The sequence below is a fragment of the Lepidochelys kempii genome, chromosome 17 (assembly GCF_965140285.1).
Source record: "Lepidochelys kempii isolate rLepKem1 chromosome 17, rLepKem1.hap1, whole genome shotgun sequence".
Classification (NCBI taxonomy): Eukaryota; Metazoa; Chordata; order Testudines; family Cheloniidae; genus Lepidochelys; species Lepidochelys kempii.
In genome coordinates, this window is record NC_136396.1 from 2979133 (window position 1) to 3004056 (window position 24924).

At 55.2% G+C, this 24924-nt stretch overlaps 1 protein-coding gene across 1 annotated transcript in view; it reads left to right on the forward strand.

The window, feature by feature from the left end:
- Positions 1-3930: 3930 nt before the first annotated feature.
- ABR (ABR activator of RhoGEF and GTPase) overlaps positions 3931-24924 on the forward strand; it is a 103610-nt gene continuing 82616 nt past the window's right edge. Inside the window, exon 1 of the mRNA XM_073315149.2 lies at positions 3931-5485. Within this exon, the coding sequence (XP_073171250.1) occupies positions 4138-5485 (1348 nt within the window). The 5' untranslated portion in view covers positions 3931-4137. The remainder of the gene's footprint in view (positions 5486-24924) is intronic.

Sequence of the window (24924 nt, forward strand, 5' to 3'; positions counted from 1 at the left end):
GTGAGCTATCAGTTGCATCCGATGAAGTGAGCTGTAGCTCACGAAAGCTTATGCTCAAATAAATTTGTTAGTCTCTAAGGTGCCACAAGTCCTCCTGTTCTTTTTCCTCTTCCAAGAATTGCTCTCAATATTTTCCATTTTTATCATTTTTCTTATCTCCCCACAATCTGTTGTGACTGTTCAGATCATCACTCTTAACAAACGGGCAGGTGCCATCTGCAGTGAATGCTTCCAGGTCCATAGCCTCTACTTCCGGCATGGGTTCTACATACTACGAAGTGTTAAAGGCACAGAATTGTTTTGTACTCAGTAGTTAGGGTTTTAACCTCTACTTCAAGGTAGTTCAGGCTCTCCTTAATGAAGGGGCGAACACCCCCACCCTTTTCTGTTTCTCTAGGTCTGCCATATCCTGGGATTTTATGGCTTAGTTTTCCTATTAGCCAAGTCTCTTGCGTGCATATTGTATCAGGCTTTATTTTCATAACAATATTTTGCTCTAATTCCTGCCCAGGCACTATTAGGCTCTGGGCATTCCAGCTGAAAGACGTCACCACCATTCTTTTAATGTTCAAGATTTCCTTCACCTAGGAAGGTAGGAAGTCATTCCACTGATAGGTTGCTAACCCAGAAGTCCTTTTTCACAGCTTTAATTATTTGAATTTTCTGTTTTCTTCCCTGCTTGAGATGTACAATTTATTACTTCAATCAGAAACACAATGACTCTGTTTGTATAAGTACTATGTCTTCTCCTTACCCCAGTGTCACTCGTCACTTCTCTCCCGTTCATTTGTTGCGGGCTATTCCCTTTCCCCATATCTATGTATCTCCGAGCAGCTCTTGCATATGAGAAGTTATGAGTAATTTGGGAGGTTGTATTTCTCTAGCACACTTTGCCTCAGTGCATCCCCCATGTGCTGAGCTGTGTTTTCCTCCACAGCTGCACCGTTTTTGTTTTGTCCCTTCCTCCCAGTTATCACAGAATGACTCTTTACCTCCACGCTTACTGCACCATATTTTCCCTTTGCAATTATGTGCTACCTTTGGCACCTGTAGCATCTCACGGGTGGAGGAATCCAGGGCTTAGTCCAGAACATCAGATACCCTAAAATTATCCTGCTTGGTGGCATCCTTCCTTTAAAAGTGACAGCACAGGTGTCAAGTGCTGGCTATCACTTCCTCTTCTGCTAAGTAGCCCCTTAGCAGCAATCACCTTATCTTCACTTCTGTCTTGCTTGATTTCCTCTTCTGACATTTCTTCTGGCATACCACATACCTCCACTGCAGTCTCTGGAAGGAATTTGGGTAGCCGAGAGCTTATTTTTAGTTGACCTACCACCCTTGTCTTTTGGCACTTCCCTGCTTGGTCTGTATTTTTACATTCCACTAACACGTCCCCGCCAGCCAGTGCCCTAGCTCTTACTGTATCTCCAGCACTTTTTTGATCTACTCTGCAATCCTTAGATCTCCCCCATCTTTCTGTCCTTACCTAGGGAGTTTACTAGCATGTGATTTCCCCTGGTTCCCTTTCCTGCCCTCCTACTTGCTGGGTCTTCTCGTTCCAGAGAATCTACCCCTTTCTTTTTCTTTGTTTGCATAAAGTCTTCCTCCATGCATTCCCTAGCCTGGTTCCAGGATCATTTATTATTTCTTCCATCTCACTCTGCCTAGCCAAAGCCTTCTCCAGCCGGCAGCCCACAGAGCCTGATCACCAACCCTCTCTCACCAGCCCGACCTGCAGCTGAGCCACTTGCTGTCATTCATAACCACCTGCTCCCAGCTCTCCGTGAAGAGCCAGCTACCCCATGACAATTGTCACGGCGTCCCCGGGTGATGCTCTGGAACTGCTCCCTACGAAGCCAGGCAGGACTCTGGGGAAGTCTCCTTTCTGTGAGCAGCCTGTCTGCAGGACACACAGCTCACACAGCTTCCACCTTCCTGGGTCTGGCCTCGAAGCATTCAGCGTCCTCTGCCCCTCCGTGCACTTTCCACAGCGAGTCCTCCCAGGCGGGGTCTTGGGGGAGTCAGAGGGTCCTGCACCCCAACTCCGCAGTCAGACGTGACTCTCAGCCAGCCAGTAAAACAGAGGTTTATTAGATGACAGGAACATGGTCTAAAACAGAGCTTGTAGGTGCAGAGAACAGGACCCCTCAGCTGGGTCCATTTTGGGGGGCAGTGAGCCAGACAACCACGTCTGCACTTCACTCCATGTCCCCAGCCAGCCCCAAACTGAAACTCCCTCCAGCCCCTCCTCCTCTGGGCTTTGTCCCTTTCCCGGGCCAGGAGGTCACCGAATTCCTTTGTTCTCCAACCCTTTAGCTCTCACCTTGCAGCTGGGAAGGGCCAGGCCATCAATGGCCAGGAAACAGGGTGTCGGCCACTCTCTGTGTCCAGACCCCTGCACACACCTGCCCTCTAGGGCTCTGCAACAATCATACACCCTTATCCCACCCCCTAGACACTTAAGAACTGCCTAGGGGAAACTGAGGCACCCCCACACTATTCAGAGGAAACATTAAGAACAGTCCCGCGTCGTCACAACAATGCTTTACAAACAGTGGCTCTGGTAGCGGGCAATGAAGCCAGTGGAAAATGCCGCTTCCAAGACATACAGCACAGACCCTGACTGCAGCTGTCCAGTACCATTACCCCTGCTCTGGGAATCTGTGGGCTAGCCAGCCTTCAGGGTGTGGTGCAAAACTCGTCTTTTGTGCCAAACAGTTGCTTGATCTTGGACGATGAGAATGGAGGTTATTCTCCAACCGTTAGGATGGGCTGGGGGAGGGATTGATTGGTGCCCAGGGCCAGCTGAGCTTATTGCTTTTGCAGAACCATAGGCATGCATGGAACTCCTGCCCTGGGGGGCTTCTCCCTGGGTTGGATACAGTGCCGCCAGGGGGTACAAGCAAGACAGCGGGGGTATTGGAAGGTGCCAAACATAAAAGATCATGAGGCTCTTTCATTGCCTACTCCAGCGGAGTGGTGTGTGGTCAGGTTACCAGGCTGGGCCCGTGAGCCCCCAGCTCTCTGATCCACCACAGACTTCCTGTGTGACCTTGGACAAGTGAGTTAGTGTCGCAGAGCCCTGCCTGCCGGGGGGCTCTGAGCAGAGATCCATGACAGCGCATGCAGCGCCCAGATACCGGGGTGACAGTCCAAGTGCCTTCCACCGTTCCCCTCGCCGTTTGGGTAACTGGCGTCAGGTTAAAGAGTGACACCGCTTTGAATGTTCCTACGTTTGGAGAAGCAAAGTCCCGACAGCAGGGCTGGAAGGGAGGGGAAACAAACACCAGGTGCGAACTCTGCTCTGGGTTCTCCACTGGCCCACAAGGTTACAGCCAAAGGATCTGCAGACAGTTCCCTGCACCGTGGTGGCTTGGAGCCAGACTCTGCTGCCTGTGCTCCATGGCAGACCCATCGCAATCAACGCGTGTTGGGGCATCAGAACTGGGCCCCAGTGCGCTCCTGGCTTAGCATCCACACAGCCTCTCCCTGGGCAGGGCGCCGGTTAATAGCTCCTGGCCGTTTCCGGCAGAGTGGCCTAATGGACGGATAACGAGGGGACCCAGGAGACCTGGCACAGGTCTGCTGGGTGACCACGGGCAAGTCACTTAGCTGCTCTGTGCCTCAGTTTCCCCATCTGCAAAAGGGACCTGACACCTGATGCTGCAGCCCTCCCCGGCGCCCCCAGCCCAGCAGCCAAGCTGGAGGCCTGGCACCCCACGCTGCGGCCGCTTCCCCCGGCAAAGCCCGGATCCGCTCCGGCCAGGGGCGCCCTCCGCAGGGCCCGGCTCCTCTCCGCCCCAGGAGCCGCCTCCTGCGCCGGGCGGGGCGCTCCCCGCGGGCCCCGCCTGCTCGGCCAGGGGGAGGCGGGTCTGTGTGGGAGAGGGGCCGGGCCGGGCCGGGCCGGGGCGCGACGTCAGGGCCCCAGCAGGACTCCGGAGCGGAAGCTGCCGGGGGAGAGAGAGAAACTTTCCGATCCCCGCGCGCACCCAGCCCCGCCGCCCATCCCCGGGGCATCGGATCGCTCCCCGCGCGCACCCAGCCCCGCCGCCCATCCCCGGGGGCATCGGATCGCTCCCCGCGCGCACCCAGCCCCGCCGCCCATCCCCGGGGGCTCGGGGCTGCTGCGCGGGCAGCATGTGGGAGCCGGCGGAGTTCGCGCGGCACTGGCAGGCCGAGTTCCCTGGGGAGCCGGCGCCCCGCATGCAGCTGGGCTCGGTGCGGGACATGGAGCTGGAGCTGGAGCGCTGCCGGGGGAACCTGAGGCTGCTGCAGCAGGCGCTGGCCGAGGAGAAGTTCAAAGTCATTTACCTGGAGGCGGCGCTGGCCCGGGAGCCCCCGGCCCCCTCCCCGAAGGGGCAGGCACAGGAGCCCGCCCCCCTCCCGGACATGCCCCCTGGCAAGAGGGGCGCAGCGGGGCACAGCTTGGCCGCAGCCATCCAGCACCAGCTGCAGCAGCACGAGGCAGCCCCGCGGGCCCGGAGGCAGGGCAGGCGGCAGCCCCCCAGGCATGAGCACCCTGTGGGCAGGAGCACCGAGGGGGGGCCAGATGGCCTGGCCACTGAGCAGGGCAGCGATGCTCCAGCTGGGCACCCGCCTGGCCAGACCCATGGCAGCGAGCCCCCCATGCCCGTCCCCAGGGAGGGCCATGGCAGCGAGCCCCCCATGCCCGTCCCCAGGGAGGGCCATGGCAGCGAGCCCCCCATGCCCGTCCCCAGGGAGGGCCATGGCAGCGAGCCCCCCATGCCCGTCCCCAGGGAGGGCCATGGCAGCGAGCCCCCCATGCCCGTCCCCAGGGAGGGCCATGGCAGCGAGCCCCCCATCCCCGTCCCCTGGGAGAGCCATGGCAGCGAGCCCCCCATCCCCGTCCCCAGGGAGGCCCATGGCAGTGAGCCCCCCCTCCCCATCCCTTCCCAGGCCCATGGCAGTGAGCCCCGTACTGGGCGCCCCCATGGCGGTGAGCCCCATGGCAGTGAGCGCCCGGTCCCCATCGCTGGCGAGGCCCATGGCAGTGAGCCCCCTGCTCAGCATCCTCCTTCCTCTGGTGAGGCCCATAGAGGCCCTATGCCCATCTTAAGGGAGGTCCGCGGCCGGCAGCCCTACGCCAAGAACATGCCTGGCCCCGGGGAGGGCAGCGCTGACCACGATGATGAGGAGGTGGACCTGAGTGAGAAGTTCCTCCTGAACCCCATCTTCTTAGGCGTCAGGATCCTACCCCGGGGGTCTGGGGAGGAGCTGGACAGACCCCACCACTGGCTGCCCGCCTTACGGGGCAGGTGGCCCAAGCGCAGCCGGGATCTGGACTCGCTGAATGGGACGAATGGGCGCAGCTCCCCCGTGCAGCACGAAGAGCAGCACCCACTGCCCTGGAGACGCAAGCGACACTTGGATGTGCCTGGCAGGGACTCCTCCAGCTGCAGCTCCCCGGAGAGAGGCAGCGACTGCAGCTACAACAGCTCCGACCACGAGGACGGCTCCTCAGGAGGTAGGCGGGTGGCGCCCCTTCCTCTGCGTGGCCCCCCTCCCTGTCCGTGCCACCCCTGGCCTGTGTCTCCCTGGTGAAGGGGGTGCAGGCTGGGCCACCTTGCTCCTGTGGTTGGTATGGGAGTGCAAGTCACAGGCATTGCTGGCGGGGTGGAGGGGGTGGGCTGCCTGGGCTGTGGGGGGTTGTGTCGCACTGGGGCAGGTTGTGGTGGGGAGAAAGGATTTGTGTTACCATAGCACCTAGGAGCCCTAGTCCTGGACCAGGCCTGTTGTGCCAGGCGCTGTACAGACAGAGCAAAAAGATGGTCCCTGGGCCAGACAGCTCACAATCCGAGTGCAAGACAAGAGAGGACATATGGGGAGTCGAGGGAGGCAGTGTTGGTCAGCATGATTGGCTCTGGTCTCAGCATCTCCTAAAACTGCTAGGGGAATTGCCCCAAACGGCCATTCGGTGCAGGCCCTGTGTTACCTGCCAGAGATGCCCCAAAGCTGCAGAGATGGCTCTGGGAGTTTTCCAAAATCTCCATTATTAGATCACCTGAGTGTGCATTATTTATAGTCTAATATCCTTCCACTCCACTGGATCAGTGCCCTGCTCAGAAAGGGGCTGCTTTGGCCACAGGTGATGTTAATTCCTTGGCACTCTGTCTGGGGCTAGTCTGTGTGGCACTGGCAACGATGGGGATAAATACTCCTTGGGGAGTCATGTTCCTGGCCTGTGAGTGCTGGGACTCCGCCCGATACGCAGGCTCACAGCTTAGGGGATGAGCTCCGTGTTCAAAGGTCACTTCTGTTACTGAGCACTTTATCGTAGAGGAATGTGGTAACTGGGTGCGGAAGGACCCTTTGAGCCTGGCGGTGACTGTGAGAGGTGTGACCAAGACAGCTTTTAACCAGTGAAGAGACGCTGTGGGGTGGCCGTGCTCCACATTAGCGTGACAAGTGGCAGATATTAATGCTGAGCTTGTGTGTCTCCTAGTGGTTTGTCAGAATGTTAGTTTGCAAGTCTAACGGAGATGATCCTACGAGACGTCTTACGGTGTTAAAGATGCAATTGGCTAATAGCTATTCTGTGTCATGTTGCCCTATTTCTTTGCAAGGTCTGTCATTCCAGATGCCTTGAAGTTCTCACTGTGCCTGTCAGTGTGCTTTAATCCTGCGTTAGCATGACTGGGACAGTTAAAAGAACATAATTTACTAATTTACTCACCTTTTTGTTGCTGATTCATTGTCTGGCTGCACTGAATTAATTTGTTCCTGTTGGAGTGTTTGTTTTTCAATGCTTCTGGGTGTAGTGTGCTGTGGTAAGATTGTCAGGGTGCCTAGAGCTCTTGCATGGGCAAGGTGTGTTACTATTGCTTGAAATAAACCTCATCTAGTTTACTGCATTCTACTAAGGAAGCAAAAGGCCAGGCTGGCCTCCAATGCATGAGCTGTCTGCCAGGTGGTGTTTGCTCCCAAAGCTCTGCAACCATCTACTTTCATTAACAGACTGCGGCTTTTAATGGCTTGTGTCTTCCACATCCCTCCCCTTCTGCCTCCAGCCTGGAGCCTCCCTCGCCTTTGGAGAATGCCTCTGCGGCCCCCATGTAGAAGGGCTGGACTGGAGTGTCCCTAGCTGAGAGGCTGCATGCTAGGAGAGGGTGTGTGTGCAAGGGTCCTATCAGTGCTGCACTGAATCCTTGGGCTCTTCTCCCGGTTGTGATTAGCTCCTTGTAAGTTTTTGATGGGCTGATCAGCGGCTTGACACCTGGCCTGTGTGTTGGAAAACCCCTTAAGTGGGTGTTTGGTCTGTGCCTTGGGTCCTCAGACTTTCAAACTACTGGGGGACTGTGCAATGGAGGCACCAAAGCCTACTTGGATTTCCTCAAAGGGAATTTCCTCAAATCAAGGCTGGTCCATTGGGGTTCCATGGCATAGTCCTGGGTTCGCAGTGTCGAATCCAGCCCAGCTCTTCCTTTTTCCATGTGAGCTAAACTGGGTTTCCTCTCTCCTTGTGTGTGGTTCTTTCAGGCAAGACCTTGAAAGCCCAAGGCCCTGTCTGCTCAGTTACAGATCTCATGGCACTGTTTTTTGTAAAGGAAGATGTTTGTCACAGTATCCTTAGCTAAAACATCTCCTCTTCCTCCAGTTGAGCAGCGAATTGCTGCCTTTCACCTTAGATGTGGTTGCATTAGAGCTATGTGTGAACGGTTTCCTCTGTGCATATGATTTGCAAAGCCCTTCGATTGAAAGGAACCGTAGAGATGTCAGATGATGATGATTCGCTTGGTCCAGATTTGGCCTGAATGTTTCCTTCCTGCATCAGCCGTTCCCTTTGTCACACCCAGCGGGCCAGCCTGTGTGTTGACGGCAACACATGCAGTCGAGAGAGGGTGACATTTAAAAGCAGAAGCTGAGAGTACAATAAAGCTGGGTGTCTAGATCCCCTTTTCACTTACAGCTGCTTCACTTCTGTGCTGCCCAGAGGCCTCATCTGGAGTGCTGTGTCCAGTTTTGGACCCCACACTACAAGAAGGATGTGGAAAAATTGGAAAGAGTCCAGCGGAGGGCAACAAAAATGATTATGGGACTGGAACACGTGACTTATGAGGAGAGGCTGAGGGAACTGGGGATGTTTAGTCTATGAAAGAGAAGAATGAGGGGTGGATTTGATAGCTGCTTTCAACTACCTGAAAGGGGGTTCCAAAGAGGATGGCTCTAGACTGTTCTCAGTGGTAGCAGATGACAGAACGAGGAGTAATGGTCTCAAGTTGCAGTGGGGGAGGTTTAGGTTGGATATTAGGAAAAACTTTTTCACTAGGAGGGTGGTGAAGCACTGGAATGCGTTACCTAGGGAGGTGGTAGAATCTCCTTCCTTAGAGGTTTTTAAGGTCAGGCTTGACAAAGCCCTGGGTGGGATGATTTAGTTGGGGATTGGTCCTGCTTTGAGCAGGGGGTTGGACTAGATGGCCTCCTGAGTTCCCTTCCAACCCTGATAGTGTATCATTCTTCTTTAGAGACCTCTGTCATGTCTCTTTGTCTTGTCACATGCACGGAGTATTCCAGACACTGATGTTGCTTCATTCTCTCACCAATGAGCCAATTGGGATGATTTGTTGCTTCGTTAATAGTAGCCCTGGCTTGGCAGCCCTCGTTATTTTAATGCGAAGCTCTGAGCTTAATGCGGCTCTACTTTAATATCAGTGCTGAGTGGATCTGAGCACAGTAAATCTGCAGCCATCCTGCTAGTACGACTTCATGGCAATACATCCCTGTGTCGCAGATCAGTTCTGGAGTGCCGCCTGGCTGGGAAGAGAGGAGTCTGCTGGAAGAAGCTTTGAGAGGAGCTAAGCGCGGGAGCTCCTGTCTTTTACTGGACTGACTCCTGTTAGAGGAGATGACCCTTGTGGTCTCTTCTGGCTCCCTGATTCTGTGTGGAAGGTCCAAGCTTTTGAGCTTCCCAGACCTGAGGAATTGCTCTGTGAAGCTCGGAAACGTCTCCCTTCCACCACAAGGAGCTGGTTCAATGAAAGCTCTGACTTCACTCCCCTTGGGTCTCCTCTCCTGGGACCAGCCTGGCTAGAACAACACTGCAAACAATGGAAGAAGCTTTGGCATATATTGTCCTGATGGAGGCTAGTGGAGGAAATGAAAGGTTTTGCTGAAATCGGATTAATCACAAACTAATTTAAATGAGGATGTCTGTAAAACGTCTCTGTTCCCAGCTATCGCTTGGGTGAAATGCGTGTGACCATCATATGATCCACACAGCATCTTGGGTAACACACGTGTCAGCTCTGACCATGCTGACTGACAAGATCCTGGTGTCAGCAAACAGATGGTTAGAACAAGGAGCCAGGCTGGCCTTCATCTTTACCCTCCCTCACCTCTCTCTTTCTCCTCTACCCATCAGTGCTGTGAAATAAACAGCTGCCTTCACAGCTGATTCTGGTGCCTTGCATTGTGCAGCCGACAGGCGGTCTGGGTGCAGCGGAGGGTGTGGGCTCTCGCCCTGCCCTCGGTGGAGACGAGTGGCATGCGGGGAATGGCAGTGCTGCTGCGGTCAATCTGCCAGGGACCCGCTTCGGGAGCCTGACCGCTGCTGGGGTTTCCTCTGCTTTGGGAAGACCTCGCCTCCATCTGCTATAGGGGCACCCTCTAACAGAACCAGATGCAAAGTGAGGCAAATGCCCTGCGGCTTAGCTATGGGAGAACGGGATTATTACGTGCTTCCCTGTCCTGTTATCATCTGATTGGCTGGCAGAGGCAGTCTCCTGGAAGGCTGGGGTGAGGGGAGGGCTGATCAATAGAAATGGGGAAACAAGCTTTATGCAGTGGGTGTGAGAGGCTCAGTGCAATGCCTATGAGTTGGTGACCCCATTGAGAGAGCCCCTGGAGTGATGACCGTCCTCTCCAGGCTGGCACTTTGCCAACACATCTGGGCTGCCTGGTCTCATGAGACGTACTCAGGGCAGTAGGAGATGCTGACTGCAGAGGGCCCCAGACCCCCCTCGGGTGTCACTCGAGAATGACGCCGCCGATGCCAGTGGAGTTACACCAGGTAAAAGGAGATTGAGGGCCAGAGAGGAGGGACCGCTGCAGACGGCTGTCCCCTCTCGCCGCGCCGTGCATTGGGTGAGGCATTGTGGAACGGCCCTGCGCACACAGTGATCTCGGAGTGGTGTCTCTAGTGTTTCTCTGCTCTTAGCCCCTTTTGGGCAACTCTGCCACCAAGCTAGAGGTGCGGCAGCAGGCACGGCTGTTGGCTAGGTTTGCTGCCGGTGGGGTGCGTGTCTCGGGTACCGTCTCTCGTCGGGGGATGCTGCGATGCACGAGCCACAGGCTTCTGAACATTTCTGTTCTTGAAACAAAATCCCTCCGCAGCGCATACCCCTGCTCTGGAGAGGCTGGGGGTGGGGGCCATGGCAATAGTAATCCAAGATGGTGCTGGCCAGAATATCCAGTTACAGCAGGCCAAGCGGTAAGCTGAACCCGCAGCCCTGGGTCTAGCTACAGCGCCAGTTTCTGTAATGGAAACGCTCCGCCTTTGGGTCACGTGGCTGCCTGGTAGCCTGGGGCAGGACTGCGCCGGGTTGGTCAGCACCTCGAAAACTCCAACCCGAGCTCCCGCTGACCGCAGCGAAGTCGGCCCGCATCGGAGCCCTGCTGAGCCTGGGAGCGCGTCTAGTTCTGCAGAGGGTGCGGCGAGACAGTGAACAGGCGCCATGCAGCTCCCTTTGCTAATGTACTCGGGCGCCCAGGTTCGTTGTGAGTCTCCACAACCCTCCCTTCCTCGATGCAGCTGGAGAGCTCCGTGTGTTGTGTGCCATGTTTTCTGGGGCCCAGTGCTGCATGCAGCATGTGTGGGCTGCAAGTAGCCCTACAAAGTAATCATTAGAATCCAAGTACCAGTTGTCCCTACTCCTGCTCCCCTGCTTTCTGAGCACCAGTCCCAGGACCTTGAGCAGGGCTTGGGCCAGTTTGAACAGCCCGAGCAATGGGGCGTCTACCTTTAGCGGGACAGGTTTCAGAGTAACAGCCGTGTTAGTCTGTATTCGCAAAAAGAAAAGGAGGACTTGTGGCACCTTAGAGACTAACCAATTTATTTGAGCATGAGCTTTCGTGAGCTACAGCTCACTTCATCGGATGCATACCGTGGAAACTGCAGCAGACTTTATATACACACAGAGAATATGAAACAATACCTCCTCCCACCCCACTGTCCTGCTGGTAATAGCTTATCTAAAGTGATCATCAGGTTGGGCCATTTCCAGCACAAATCCAGGTTTTCTCACCCTCCACCCCCCCACACAAATTCACTCTCCTGCTGGTGATAGCCCATCCAAAGTGACCATTCTCCCTACAATGTGCATGATAATCAAGGTGGGCCATTTCCTGCACAAATCCAGGTTCTCTCACACCCCCCCCCCCACCCCCATACACACACAAACTCACTCTCCTGCTGGTAATAGCTCATCCAAACTGACCACTCTCCAAGTTTAAATCCAAGTTAAACCAGAACATCTGGGGGGGGGGGGGGAGGAAAAAACAAGAGGAAACAGGCTACCTTGCATAATGACTTAGCCACTCCCAGTCTCTATTTAAGCCTAAATTAATAGTATCCAATTTGCAAATGAATTCCAATTCAGCAGTTTCTCGCTGGAGTCTGGATTTGAAGTTTTTTTGTTTTAAGATAGCGACCTTCATGTCTGTGATTGCGTGACCAGTTCCACAGCCTCCTAGATGTCACTCTGGCTGAATATCAGGAAATGCTCTCTGCATATTCCCTATGCCAAGCTACCCTTTGCCCCCTGATTGTCCTCCCCTGGGTGTGCCCGTCCTTGCAAAGTTCCCCGTGGCCTCAGTAAAAGGAGGGCCAGAAAATCCAGTTCACAAAATCTTAAATACACAAAAGGGCTTCTGTGTATCTCCTGAGTACCTCACACAGCAGAAGGACCCAGGGAAGGATGAGTCTCATGGAATTGACGTTTTGTGGCTTTTCCCCCCAGTTCTGCCACTGACTAGCAGTCTGGCCTTGGGCGAGTTGCCTCGGTTTCCCCACCTGTAAGATAGGGATGATACCTACCTCAGAGTGGTAGGAATGTTTGTGAAACACACTGAGATCCTTGGGTGGAGAGCTGCTGGGAGCCTGAGGGATTCTCACTCCAGGCTATGATATGTACACCTCCTGACTGTGAATGGGATTTGCCTTCTGGTTCGGAAGAAGCCTCTCTGAGTCTAAGCTTGTGGACAGTTCCCCCTTTAATGCTGTTGTAGCTGTCTCCATGGAGGACACAGACAGCTGTAGTGTTTTAATTAAAGCACTTCCAGGAAAGAACAAAACCACACTCTCGGTCTCAACCCCCTCTGGGGCCTTTGAAACGGCTTCATGCCTGCTCGGAAACCAGGAGGCCCTGGGAACAGAAAGGTGGAAACCACAGCAGAGCAGGTGGTATTTCTCTGAGCAAACCCTGCGACGAAGTGAGCTGTCGCTCACGAAAGCTTATGCCCAAATAAATTGGTTAGTCTTGAAGGTGCCACAAGTCCTCCTTTTCTTTTTGCGAATACAGACTAACACGGCTGCTCACTCTGAAACCTGTGATGGGAGTGTTACAGAGAACTTGCTAGTGTGGCTCTCCCCTCCAATCTGCCAGTGTGGGGTAGGAGGCTGCTGGAGGCCAGCGGTAAAGGGGTTCAGCGGGGCCAGGGGCTCCTGCTGTCCTCCCCTCCAGAGAGGGTGAAGACTAGATGCATGGGTGGGGGGAAAGCTCTGAGCAGAAGTGTCCCTGTGTGCAAGCAGCTTCTATGTCAAGGAAACAAATGCTGGCTATTGGAGCTGCTTTGTGTTGCTGCAGAAATAGGCTCTGGGGCATTTCTCCGCTGAAGACCGCATCAGACTCTGCTGTTCTAGGCTGGAACGGCTGTCCGGGCCAGGTGCTCCAGGCCAGTGATTGCCATCTTGCAGTGGCTGCATCTTAGCCCCTGTCTCTTTCCCACAGCCAGGCTGGGGCATGTGTGTCAGGGATAAAGGGCTCCTGGGGGCAATGGCAGAGCCGTGTTCTGGGATGGTGTGATGGTGCTCTTCTCAGCAGCACCCGGGCCCGTCCCCTGCTCTCTGCGCTGGCCTCCCATAGAAGAGAGTCAAGGGGTATCGGGCCCGATCTTCGAGGCGCTCTCAGCGGCCTGGGCTCAGCGTATCTAGAAGGGCCTATGGCTCCGGGCTGGGCACCGAGGTCCATAACTCCTCGGTCCTTTGGAACTTTCTACCACCTGGGCAGAGCCCAGCTGGGCAGCAAACAGAGCGTCCTGCGGGGCCGGTCCCAGACCGCAGAACAACCCCCCAGGAACTCAGAGCCACCCCAAACCTCCCCAGGGGCCCTGCTCCCACCGGCCTTCTCTGACACAAACCCAGAGCAGGGGGGCCGTACCGGGAGGGGAGGAACAAGCTGCTCCGCCGCTCACACAGCTCTCTCCCTGGGGAGAAGAAGAAAGGAAATCATCCACATCAGACAGATGTCAGTCACGTGACGCCATTTAATGCATGACTGAGAGGTGCTCAGAAACTACCTGACGAGGGCAGTTTAGGACCCTGTGTAGAGTAGAACAGATGGCAGAAGTTATAGTCTGCTTGGAAAGTGGTAGCTCTGGGTGTCCTTGTTCCCCTTTTGATGGAGGGATGTAACTTCCTCTGGCTTCCCCTAGTTTGCCCCATTTCCAGAGCCTGGCTGTGTGGAACAGTGTCTGTATTGCTCATTGGGGTGTGAGCATCATGCAGGGAACGAGGCAATTCCTTTGTTGCTTGGCATTGCACATATCAGCTTTGGCCAGGCCTGCACTGTTAGGCTTGGGCTGTCAGGTCCGTGTGTGTGTGTGTCTGAGAGCTTGTGACAACCCAGGCTTCCAAAGGAAGGCAGCACGTCCCAGCCCACGCGTTCCATTGTTTAACCCGAGTTGTGAAATTTCCCTCTCTTCCTCCAGCAGGATTACAACACCCAGGGCCTGTCTGCTGTGGGCAGACACTGGAAATCCCAGGGCCCTAGGGTTTTTTTCCGAGGCTCCTTGGCCATAATGTGCCCTCTCATCCCTGTTGTGCAGAATGCTGTGTGCGGTTCAGCTGTCGCCCTGAGGTGGCTGCATTTCAGTGGCTGTGCTTGCCCAGCTCACGAAGCACTTGGCGATCAAAGATGTCCATGGAATTAACATTTTTTCAGGGACGAGTAACGCACTCACTCAAAGCTGCAAGGAGGGGATTCAGCCGCGACACTAGCCCACCTCCCCAGCTTTCCTGATGGCTCCTCTGGTTGAAGGAGTTGGCTAGGGTGTCTCTGGCTGTTGCGGGCTGCGTGGTAAGGAGAGATCTGGGTGGGGGACTGCGCGGGTTGGGGGATCAGTAATGAAATAGGGAGCTGGCTGTTGTCAAGTGCCCAGTTCCAGTCGATCCTGGGTTGGCAGTTGTGAGTAGGTTGTATGGTGAGTTGATGGTTCTCAGTTCTGAATGGACAAATGCCACCCAATGGGCCTGGCCCCCTGTGACGGGTTGGATCACATAAACCCCCTTTGGGCTGCCAACTGATATGCCAAGATTACTTCTACCCCTGCTTTCCCTGCCAGCTTGAGACTCCAGCACCCTGCCTGGATGTGCCAGACATGCTTGCTAGTCACAAACACAGACCCAGGTCTGAACCATGTCCCACAAACAGCAAGCTTAAATGAAAGCAGCTTAAGAAGTGTTCCTGTCTCTAACACTCAGATGCCCAGCTCCCAGTGGGATCCAAACTCCAAATAAATCCGTTTTACCTTTAAGCTTTATACAGGGTAAACTCATAAATTGTTCGCCCTGTATAACACTGATAGAGAGATATGCACAGCTGTTTGGCCCGGCCCCCCCCCCAGTATTATTACATACTCTGGGTTAATTAATAAGTAAAAAGTGATTTTATTAAATACAGAAAGTAGGATTTAAGTGGTTCCAAGTAATAGCAGACAGAACAAAGTGAATTACCAAACAAAATAAAATAAAACACGCAAATCTATGCCTAATACAGTAAGAAAACTGAATACAGATAAAACCTCACCGTCAGAGGTGTTCCAGTAAGCTTCCTTTTACAGACTAGTCTCCTTCTAGTCTGGGTCCAGCAATCACTCACACCCCCTGTGGTTACTGTCCTTTGTTCCAGTTTCTTTCAGGTATCCTTTGGGGTGGAGATGCTATCTCTTGAGCCAACTGAAGACAAAATGGAGGTGTCTTCCAGGGGTTTTTCTTTTGTGGATGGATACCCCTCCCTCCTCCTGTGTAGAATTCCAGCTACAGGATGGAGTTTTGGAGTCACAAGGGCAAGTCACATGTCCATGCATGACTCAAAACTTACAGGTAGCAGCCATGGTTCACATGCTACCTTGAACGTCCTCATGTAAACTTCTTATGTAGATTGGAGCCTTCCAAGATCCATTGTCCGTTAAGTGCTTCTTGATTGGGCACTTAACTTGCAAATTCCTTTCTAAAGAAACTGACCAAATGCCTTACTAAGACTATTTAAAATCAAACAAGTATACAGCCAATATTCATAACTTCGAATACAACAATGACACATGCATACAAATAGGATGAATATATTCAGTAGAGCGTAACCTTTGCATAGATATGTTACATGGCATATGTAGCATAAAACTTATTCCAGTTATGTCATATATACATTCATAAGCATATTTCTATAAAGCCTTATGGAGTGCAACGTCACACCCCTGATCAGAGGCCAGGGGCTGCAGAAACAGAGCTGTCTCCCTCCATTGACCGAGCTAACGCTGACTTGGACTCCAGGTAATTTAGTGGGGATTAAAGGGGTATAAATAGCCGCCTGCCCAGTCAGGTGTCAGCACGGAAAATGCCACTTGGCTGCAAACCACAGAAAGCTGTTGGAGGGTGAGAGGGCCTTGCCGCGGTGCAGTGGTTGCCCTCTGTCCCTTCCTGTTCTGCTGCAGGGTCGGTGCTCTGCGATTCCTGTGCCGAGTTTGTGCTGGTGTCTGAGGAAGGGAGCTCCATCGCTTTGACTTGATTTCCACTCCTGATGCTGTGGGACTGAGGTTGCCTAGCATCCTCCTCATGGGGCTGGGGCAGCAGCCGCCTTTGCTGAAAACCAGTGCTCTTGGTTATTTGGTGGGCCAAGCTCCAGGGGGCTTGGCTGAGTGACTTCAGCTGGCGGTTCTTGGCCCCCACAGCAGAGTCGTCCTCTAATAAACACTAAGCAGCGACGTCGGCCGTGGGCTCTGCTTTGGTGCCGCAGAACGTATGTGCCACCCTGAGGGCCCCGCGCGCAGGCTGGTGTCACTGACCAGGCCGACAGCCCCGCTAGACTGGTGTCCTCCCTCCGACAACAGCCAGCACTGGGTGCTGGGGTGGAAGGCAGCCGTTGCCCCATAATGCCCCCAGCACAAAGCAGCAGCAGGGCTGTGAAGGGGAGGGTCGGTGGTCCCATAGCGTGCATGAGAACCGCTTGCCTGATCACTGAAGGGAAGCAGAATTTCCCTTCGTTTGCAACGTGCATCCCAGCAGAGCTGAGGGTTCTGGGTTCTCGCCTAGCAAGATCCTTCCCTAGACCATCACTCATTTGTCGCCTCTCTACCCCTCATCCTGTCATAAGGCTCCTCCTGGGCTACACCGGCCATTTTATCTTCCAGCCCTCGGCTTGGACAGCGATGCTGCTCCCAGCAGGGCTGGAGGGCCTGGTCTGCTCCATACTGTGCCAGGTGTCCCGCTGCTCTACCAGAGCACAGCCCCCCCGTAACAATGCGGGTCCTGGCAGGATCCAACTGAGAGTGCCAATTCAGGACAAATTGCTTAAAGCAGGGCAGTTACATCCCAAGGCTGGGGTTTTTCCACCTCAAAGGCAAACCAAACCAGCCAGCCAGAGAGGACTTTGGTTTTACCCCACTGGCTAACCACAAGTCACACAAGCAATTCCCTTGTTTCCAGGGAACTCCAGTTTCCCAGTATCACCACCAGGGCCACTCGTTATGGGGACGAATGGTTATGAAAACCAATACCCCAGTAAAAGAAAAATGGTTCTCTCCATCCCAAAGGACTAAGCCCCAGACCCAGGTCAATATACAAACAGATCTTACCCACAAATCACGCTGTTGCCAATCCTTTAGAATCTAAAATCAAAAGGTTTATTTGTAAGAGGAAAAAGATATCAATGAGAGCTAGAATTGGTGAAATGGAATCACTGACATACAGTAATGGCAAAATTCTTGGTTTAGGCTTTTAGCAGTGATGGAATAAACGGCAGGTTCAAATCAAGTCTCTGGAGAACATCCCCAGCTGGGATGGGTCTGTCAGTCCTTTGTGTAGAGCTTCCGTTTGTAGCAAAGTCCCTCCAGAGGTATGAAGCAGGACTGAAGACAAGATGGAGGAGCTGCAGCAGCTTTTTATAGTCTCTTGCTGTGTGGTCTCTGCTTTCTTTGTCTCAGAGACCAGCTGCCCATCACAAGGCCTGGAAACACCTCAGAGTTCTGTCCATAGGCAGGTCCTTGCATGCCTTGCTGAGTCCCCAGGCACGTCTGCCTTCTCTCAGTGGGTCAATGTTATAGCTGATGGTCCTTAATGGGCCGTCCAGCAGGCTAGGCAGAGCTGACACCAACTTGTCTGGGGTGTCCCCCAGAAGCAGAGCACAAGTTTGAACTACAGACAGTCTAGAGCCAATACTTATATCTTGAAATACAAAAATGACACATGCAAACAGACAGCATCATCCGAACCAGCCAACCATCACCTGGTCTTAGACACCTTCTTGGACCCCCTTTATACAAGATTTGGTGCCACTACAGGAACTTGGTTGCAACAATGATCTATACGGTCCCAGCTTACATCAATAGACTTCCCACTTTCAGCAGTGGTGATGGGTGAACACTCCTCACTTGTGGGAGGGGAACCCGTTCACTTGGGGCTTCTCGTCAGGGTCACTATATGGGGAGACTGTCCCCTTCTGCTGTCAGTCAGGCTCAGTGGGGTGGAATGCCCCACGGGAGTGTTCTCTCAGCCCCCAAAGCCAGCTGTGTGGCAATCGGAGAGTAGCAATTACCATATGGAGGGTGATCTCAAGTTCATGCAGGGTGTGAGGCCGTGTGCAGATGTGGCTCAGGGTGACACTTCAGCAGGAGTGTAAGAATCTCTGTCGCATCCGCTGGGTCTAGTTTTAACCACCCTAATCTCCTCAGGTCGCAGTTTGCTAACCAGAATCATTTGCATGTGCAAATCAGGGAGCAGCAGTGCCTGGTGGCTCTCGTGGAGTTTAAACACACAGAGTGCCAGAAATCCTCAGGACATCGCAATGTGGGAGGCAAAGGTGGATGCTGGGCTGTTAGGGGTCGCTGTAGATGCCAAGTTTTCTGTTATTCTAAGACTTGCTAGGTTTCAGAGTAACAGCCGTGTTAGTCTGTATTCGCAAAAAGAAAAGGAGGACTTGTGGCACCTTAGAGACTAACCAATTTATTAGAGCATAAGCTTTCATGAGCTACAGCTCAGAGCTGTAGCTCACGAAAGCTTATGCTCTAATAAATTGGTTAGTCTCTAAGGTGCCACAAGTCCTCCTTTTCTTCTTAAGACTTGCTAGCTATTCTTATTGAAAGCAGGCAATGGGAATCGGTTCCTAATCTTTGTGTTCAGTTTTGGGGGTTTCTTTACATGGGCAAGTTAAATCTGAGACTCGTATCCAAAAGGCAAGAACTCCCACCCTTCATTTAACAAACTAGTCAAGATTGCAAAGTATCAGTGTATTTTCCTATTGTTTCCCTCCCCCAAACTTAAGCAATGGATCACTACTGGTAACTCATATCTTCCAGTACCCCTGTAGTAACCAACCACAATTTACATGCGGCTGGCTTGCAGTAATTTGGCAACCATAGGGCTGTCCCTCGTAGCTGCTGTCTCGGAACCCTCCTTTCAGTCAGTAGTCTCCAGATCTTAGGGCTGGGTAGGAAGTCTTCATCTGAGCCTGCAGCCCACTGAAAACAACCCTGCGGGAGGTGTGAACTGCTCCCGTGTGTTGCGGGGGCCAGGGGATCGTTAACTCAGAAGCCTGTTGACGAGACCTCAATGCCAGCTTTGTTAGTTGATCCAAGCACAGGAGCGGGACAGTCGTTGTGTGGAGATGAGCATGTTGTTCCATGGATGGTGCCTCGTGATGCTGTGCTGTGGCCTCTCACTGTGACCTGGCCTGTGGGCAGGGCTCAGGCAAGTACTGCTGTTTTCTTCAGTTCCGCCATTGCTCAGGCAGCGGGGTAGGAAAAATCCAAGTGGGGGGGTGTCTCATCTCCCCTGGTGACCACGTGCAGCTGTCCTGGGCACTCTTCTCTCCCTGCTACTTATCTGGCCCCCTTTCCCGTAACCACTGAGCCTGTCAGAGTCCTCCTCACAGCCCCTTCCAGGCTTCCACTTCAGTGTCGCGGGGGTTTATCGAACGGGAGGGCATTGCAGGGATACAGATCCGTGTGAGCGTGTTGTAGCCTTTTATTCTATTTAATGTTAATCCTGCTTCAGTGGGTTTGGCTCTGGCGTCTACAGTCTCTGGTTCAACAGAGTCACCTCTGTTCTGGATCTAGAGTTCACAGGAACACATGAAAGCACAGGCAAGTAACACACACAATGACAAGAGTATCGATCTTTTAGTAGTTTTATTAAAGTTACCAACAAAGTTATAAATATCACAGCATACACAATTCCCAAAGATCAATACAATGTGCCAGTTATACCCACAGACATCCTCACATCCTCCGAGATGGTGCTAGAGTGCATTGGCCCTCATGAATTTACGCCATCACTTCTTGTCTCCAAGGCCTAAAATAGCTAAGCTAAAGTTTTACAGGCCTCAGCCCACAGTTTCTTGCATTTCAGCTTATCCTGCTCATGCTTACTACATAATTCGTCTAAATACTGATCAACCTTATACTTTGATAAACCTGCAAATCAACTCTGATTAACATACAATGAATATATGTCATAAGAATGGCCATAGTGGGTCAGACCAAAGGTCCGTCCAGCCCAGTATCCTGTCTACTGACACATAACATATTGATTGATCATAACATCACATGACAAATGGATACTAAACTAAACCTGTTGGCTAGCGTGTCACTGCCCAGCGGCACCAGGGTGTGACTCCATCAGTGCAGCGCCGCGCCTTTCGGAAATCCAGTGTCCTGGTGTGCGGGGCTGAGCCCTGGGTCTGCTGCTGTCACCCCGTTCCCAACCGGAGCTGCCTCTGAGTTCTGCCCCGCCATTGCTTCCCCACCGGGTCGGGGAACCGTCCTGGACAGAAGGGCACCCCTCTGTATGCGAGCGCTAGAGGTCTTTCCCAGGGGCCTGGCACTTGGCGAGGCTGTGATGGAAGCTCACCGGCACACAGGATTTCCCGGGGGGCTGCCATGACTTGCCAAAGCCTTAGAGAGACAGACAGGCTAATGGTGCGTTCTGTTGTGCACCGTGCCCTTTGGGATGGGGATAGTCTAGATGGGTGAGTTTGGAGGGGGGCTGGTGGCACCCCGCTATCCAGCAGCAATGTCCATGGGAATTAAGCACAGGAGAAGAGGCTTGGAGCCAGTGGAGCCCCAGGATGGGGACAGCACGGGCAGCAAGTGTGTGTGTGTGAGCCTCAGCCATGCCTCGCAAGGGCCCCTTCGGGAGTCACAGGCTAGCTGAGTCTCCGCGGCTTGCTCCTGCTCTGGTTTCTCTGCTGATCCAGGGGTGGTTTGTGGGATGCGGCTGTCCTTCCCGCTCTGGGCTGCTTGCAGGGGTGAAAGTAACTGAGGCCACTTACCAGTACGGGCTGGGGCAGCTCTGGCCCCTGGAAGGGGCGGGGCCTTGGGTGGAAGGGGCGGGGCTGGGGGGTCAGCATCCCCCAGCCAGCCCTTCCAGTCCGGCTGGCCTGCGCCACCCAGGGCTCCCGTGTTGATTTAAAGGGCTCGGGGCTCCGGACGCCGCTGCTCTTTTAAATCGCTGGCCCCCGGGCAGCTGCTCCCTTTGCCCCCCCCGCCCATCGGCGGCTGGGGGGGCCAAAAGGGGCAGGAATGTTAAAGTGCTGCAGGGCCCTTTGCCGCGGCCCCGCCGACGGAGGCTGCAGCAACATTAAAGTGCCACGGCGGCAAAGGCCCATCCTGAAAGCGGTGCTCCGGCCGCGCTTTAATGTCCCTGCCCCTTTCGCCGGCCCTGTCGGCGGCCCTGCCGGGACGGACCCTACCGGCAGGGCCGCCGACGGGGGAGGCAAAAGGGGCAGGGACGTTCAATCACTGCCGTGGCAGCGGTTTACTGTGGGCTGGTTATGGGCCGGGGCAGGTTCTTACCGGTACGTGGTACCGGCCCCTCCCGGCCCACTTTCCGCCCTGGCTGCTTGGCAGCTGTCAGGCAGAGCTATGCGCAGTAGACCGCCCCACAGAACCCTGGCGGGCGAGCGGACGGCTGGGCGGGCTGCAGGGACCTGGGGAGGAAGCCCGGGGCGCTGGGTGGCCGGCAGTGCCCCGTTCCTGTGGCACTATTCCTCGAGGACCGGTTGGCTGGTTTCTTGTAACCTGGTTGCTCCCCAGGCTCAGGGAGGACTAGTGCCTCCCGAGAGCCCTTCCTGGAAGGAAGTTCCATCCGTGAAGGCTGCTGAGCCGGTGAAGCAGGTGCACATGAGTCCAGCCGGGCCCTTTGCCTGCTCGGTAATGCCTAGGGGACCTGGCCAGCCCCTGCCTGCTTCCGGGCCCTGCAGCCGCGAGCTGAAACCCTGGGGACGTCGCTGGGCAAGGGCTGTGTGACGATGTGACTCAGCAGGGAGGGGGAAGTGTTGACCTGGGAATGTGCCCTGGGGATGGGAGACCTGAGAACCTGTCACCTGAGCCAGGAGGGGGAGGGGGAGGTGACACCTCTGCCCAGGAATGTGAACAGAGGCTGCAGCAGGGAACCTGCTGGGGGGGGTTAGTTTCAGTTTGGGGCTGGGTGGAGGAACACAGGGAACCCCAGGGCTGGGGTCTAAGCTCCCTGCTCCCCCAGAAGGACTTGACTGAGGGGTCCTGGTTGTACCCACAAGCTCTGTTGTGGACTGTGTTCCTGTTGTCCAATAAACCTTCTGTTTTACTGGCTGGCTGAGAGTCTCAGTGGATCCCAGGAAGAGGGGTGCAGGGCCTGGACTCCCCCACACTCCGTGACAACTGGTGGCAGCGGTGGGATGTACTGCATCCCGTGAACGGCGCTTCCTGCAGTAAGTGACTGGGGAACAGTAAAACGAAGGGGAATTGACAGGGACCAGGCGTGCTGAAGATTCAGAGAGAGACGGTTTCGGGGGGCGGTTAACCCCTGGTAATGTGTGACCAGAGAGAAGGACTTTTGCAGTAACAGGGTCCCCCGGGGGATTGCAGCGAGCGGTCCCAGGGGCGGAGGAGTCTGCAGCTCGACCCTGGCAAAGAGGTGGTGACCTCAAGAAGGACTGGCACACTAAGGGCTTTTCCTGGAAACCGTGGGAAGCTGCCCGGCCTGCGAGTGGCCAGCAGGGAGATGTACGCTAAACGCCTTAAGAGCGACCTGGTGGAGCTGTGCAGGCAGAGGGGGCTGCGCATCGGGAGGTCCACCAAGGAACAGCTGATTGCCCAGCTGGAGGAGAGGGATCGCTTGGATGACCCGATCCCTGTCCCTGAGGGAAGCCGCCCGGCGGACGCAGCATGGGCCCTGGGGCCTGACCGGGCTGGGAGGGGTCAGACTGCTGCCGAGGACATCCCGAGACCCTTCCTACCTATGCCTGGGGGAGGGGTTGGGGGAAGCCCAGTGAATACCGAGGGCACCCTGACCCCGGCAGCCAGCAGGGGATCCTCCCGGCGGAGCTCCCCATCCCTGGAGCGGAGGCGGCTGGAATGGGAGAGGGAGATGAAAATGAGGGAGCTGGAGGATCATGAGAAACAACGTCAACATGAGGAGAAACAACGTCAACATGAGCAGGAGGAGAAGGAGAGGGAGCGTCAGGAGAAGGAGAAACAAAGACAGCATGAACTGGAGCTGGCCAGGCTGAGGAGCAGTGGGGCCCCGGCTGCGGCTGCGGTGAGTGTGGGGGGACCCAAGACGGCAAGGAACTTTGATAAGTGCTTCCTGGCCCAGCGGAAGGAGTGGGAGGACACAGATAGCTTCCTGACGGCCTTTGAGAATGCCTGTGAGCTGCACAGGGTTGACCCTGCGGACAGGCTCCAGTTCCTCACCCCCTTACTGGACCCCAAAGCCGTGGAGGTGTACAGCCGGATGACAGGGCCGGAGGCAGGGGACTATGAACTGTTCAAACAGGCCCTGCTCCGTGAGTTTGGGCTGACCCCCGAGATGTACCGGAGAAGGTTCCGGAGTCGGCGTAAAACGCCTGAGGTCACCTACCTACAACTGGTCAACCGGATGCAGGGATGTGCCCGCAAGTGGACAGCTGGGGCCCGAGCTAAAGAGGACCTGCTTGACCTAATCGTACTGGAGCAACTGTATGATCAGTGCCCTTCCGACCTGAGGCTGTGGTTGGTGGACAAAAAGCTCGAGAACCCCCAGCACGCAGGGCAGCTGGCCGACGAGTTTGTGAACAGTCGGTCAGGGGGTAGCCGGGAGGAGTCCCAAAAGAACAGGCCCCCCCCGATGCAGAGAGAGAGTCACCAGGGGGCCTCCCAGCGGGGAAATAGGGAGAACCCCCTCCCAAGGGGAACGCCTGGCGTCGGGACCCTCCGACCTGCTCGAGGGGACCAACGTGACCTGAGCTGCTATCACTGTGGCCAGAGAGGCCACGTACGGTCCCAGTGCCCCGGGCTCAGGGACAGACTGAGCAGACCCAACCTACCCAGGGTTAACTGGGTAGGGACCCAGCTGGACGAGGGGCAGACAACCCAGAAAAGGGGGGCTGCCAGTTTACCACCTGCTCAGGAGGGAAGAGTACCCCAGGCCAACTCCGCCAGAGGGCTGGAGGCTCTGGACTCAGGGTGCTCGGTTTACAGGGTGGGCGCGGGGCTGTCCCTCCGGAGAGAGTGCCTTGTTCCCCTGGAGGTGGATGGGAGGAAGGTCAATGGATACTGGGATACGGGCGCGGAGGTGACGCTGGCCCGGCCTGAGGTGGTGGCCCCAGATCGGGTGGTGCCCAACACCTACCTGACCCTGACAGGGGTGGGCGGGACCCCATTTAAGGTGCCCGTGGCAAGGGTACACCTGAAATGGGGGGCCAAGGAGGGCCCCAAGGATGTGGGGGTACACCACCATTTGCCCACTGAAGTTTTGATGGGGGGAGACCTAGAGGACTGGCCAAGCAAGCCCCAGACCGCCCTGGTTGTGATGCGTAGCCAGAGCCGGCGAGGGGCACTGTGCCCTGACCTCGGGGAGGGTATCACACCGGAGGTGCAGGACCCTACCCTGGTGGTGGGGGAGCGCCGAGGGGCCCGGCTCTGAGAGGCTGAGGCCTCAGACCTGGTCACTGAGGGGGAACCGGGCCCCGTCCCTGCCCCAGCCGCTGAGTTCCAGGCCGAGTTGAGGAAAGATCCCTCCTTGCGGAAGCTCAGGGACCTGGCCGACCTTGGTGTGGGACGGACCATGAGGAGAGGCTGCCAGGAGAGGTTCCTGTGGGAGAAGGGGTTCCTGTACCGAGAATGGGCTCCCACAAGGGAAGTAGAGTCCTGTGGGATCAGGAGGCAGCTGGTGGTCCCCCAGAAGTATCGCCGCAAGCTACTGTACCTGGCCCATGACATCCCCTTCGCAGGGCACCAGGGAATCCGGCGCACCCGGCAGAGGTTGCTACAGAACTTTTACTGGCCCGGGGTCTTTACCACGGTCCGGCAGTATTGCCGATCCTGTGACCCCTGTCAGAGGGTGGGGAAGGCCCGGGACAAGGGGAAAGCAGCTTTGAGACCTTTGCCCATCATAGAGGAGCCTTTCCAGAAGGTGGCCATGGACATCGTGGGGCCTCTCAGCAGGACGACCCAGTC